This window comes from Macrobrachium rosenbergii, chromosome 54 (genome assembly GCF_040412425.1).
Source record: "Macrobrachium rosenbergii isolate ZJJX-2024 chromosome 54, ASM4041242v1, whole genome shotgun sequence".
In the NCBI taxonomy this organism is placed as follows: Eukaryota; Metazoa; Arthropoda; class Malacostraca; order Decapoda; family Palaemonidae; genus Macrobrachium; species Macrobrachium rosenbergii.
Window position 1 is genome coordinate 28,251,702 of NC_089794.1, and position 1,496 is coordinate 28,253,197.

The following is a 1,496-nucleotide window of genomic DNA, read 5'->3' on the forward strand; positions in this document are numbered from 1 at the left end:
AATTTTCGTATATAAATTTTGTATGTAATTACTAACTTTCCCTTCGTGATGACCTAAATCCGTTACGTTCACTGCGAGAGGTTTTAATTTTCTTTTATAGAAATAATTAAGCTAGAACGAAAAAAGGAGAATAAATTTAAAATGAATTTGTGGGAAGTTGATCGAGAAACTGCCTGGAATTGGCGGTATTTCAAAGTAAGCGTTACGTTCATCGTGAGAGGATTAGTTTTTAAATATATATATCTTGTGTAAATGACTGTATTCAACGTAAAAATCGAAACGGGAAAATGAATTTGGGGAAGTTTGATTGAGAAACTGCCTGGAAACGACTGTATTGCAAAATATGCTTCACGTTTATCTCGAGAGTTTTTGTTTTTAAGCATAGATGTATTGTGTAAATGATTATGCAATATGTAAGAATCGAAGAGGACAATAAAGTTTGGGGAAGAATAAAAAAGGAAAATAAATTTCGGGGAAGTTTGGTTGAGAAACTGTCTGGAAACGACTGTATTGCAAAATATGCCTCACGTTTATCTCGAGAGTTTTTGCTTTTAAGCACAGATATATAGTATAAATGATTATACAATATGTAAGAATCGAAGAGGACAATAAATGTTGGTGAAAGATAAAAAAAGGAAAATAAATTTCGGGGAAGTTTGGTTGAGAAACTGCCTGGAATCGTCAGTGTTTCGAAATCTGGCTCGTAGAGGTCGCCACTTGTCGGCCCCTGGATGTGTGTGTGTGTGTGTGTGTATGTGTGCGGTGGCTGCTGGCTGCTGCTGTGCTGTGGCTGTGGGTGTCTAGAGTCTAGACCCGCCAACTTACTCCGTGGCCTCAGTGCGTGTTCCTCAGTGGTGGAGTGAGGTTGGATGTACGCCACTTCCCCGCAGCAAGCGAAAGTTGTCTCAACAATGACAGTATCGATATAAGAAGGGACGCGTCTGATTATCCGGCCAGAGTGCGAATCTGTCTTCTCTGCCTTTCAGTAGCCGGAGTGTGTTCGGCCGATTTTTGCGAGAGGAGGCCTGCCTACTAAAACCCCTCTCCCCCACCCTGCTCCAGCCCCCGCCCCCCGAAACCGGCCCCCGAAAAATGCCCGGGTTCTGTGGTGGTGAAAATCGTGTGTTAGTAGTGGTGAATGTCATGTGTTGGTGGTCGCTTCTGCTGGTGCTATTCTGTAGTATTTCGTTCCGTTGTGTGATGGGTGATGAAGATGGTGGTGGTGGTGTGGGTGACTTCACCCACGAGTGGGCTGCGCACATCGAAGGGGGCGACGGAGTGGCAGAAGACATCGCCGGGAGGAACGACTTCGACGTTGTGACAAAGGTAAGGAAGAAGAAAATGTGGGAATGAAGGAGAGACCGAACGACCGTCGCGCGTACAGAGACGAGTGGAGTGACTCTGGTGCGAAGGAGAAGATCCCTCTTTTTCTCCCTCTCTCTCACTCTCTCTCTCTCTCTGGCTTTTCGTGGTGGAGAGGAGAAGAACGTCTCACC

At 44.9% G+C, this 1,496-nt stretch overlaps 1 protein-coding gene across 1 annotated transcript in view; it reads left to right on the forward strand.

The window, feature by feature from the left end:
- The first annotated feature begins 738 nt into the window (after nucleotides 1-738).
- The window catches only part of LOC136834914 (furin-like protease 1), a 522,781-nt gene continuing 522,023 nt past the window's right edge, over nucleotides 739-1,496 (forward strand). The window contains exon 1 of the mRNA XM_067097748.1: nucleotides 739-1,326. Within this exon, the coding sequence (XP_066953849.1) occupies nucleotides 1,093-1,326 (234 nt within the window). The 5' untranslated portion in view covers nucleotides 739-1,092. The remainder of the gene's footprint in view (nucleotides 1,327-1,496) is intronic.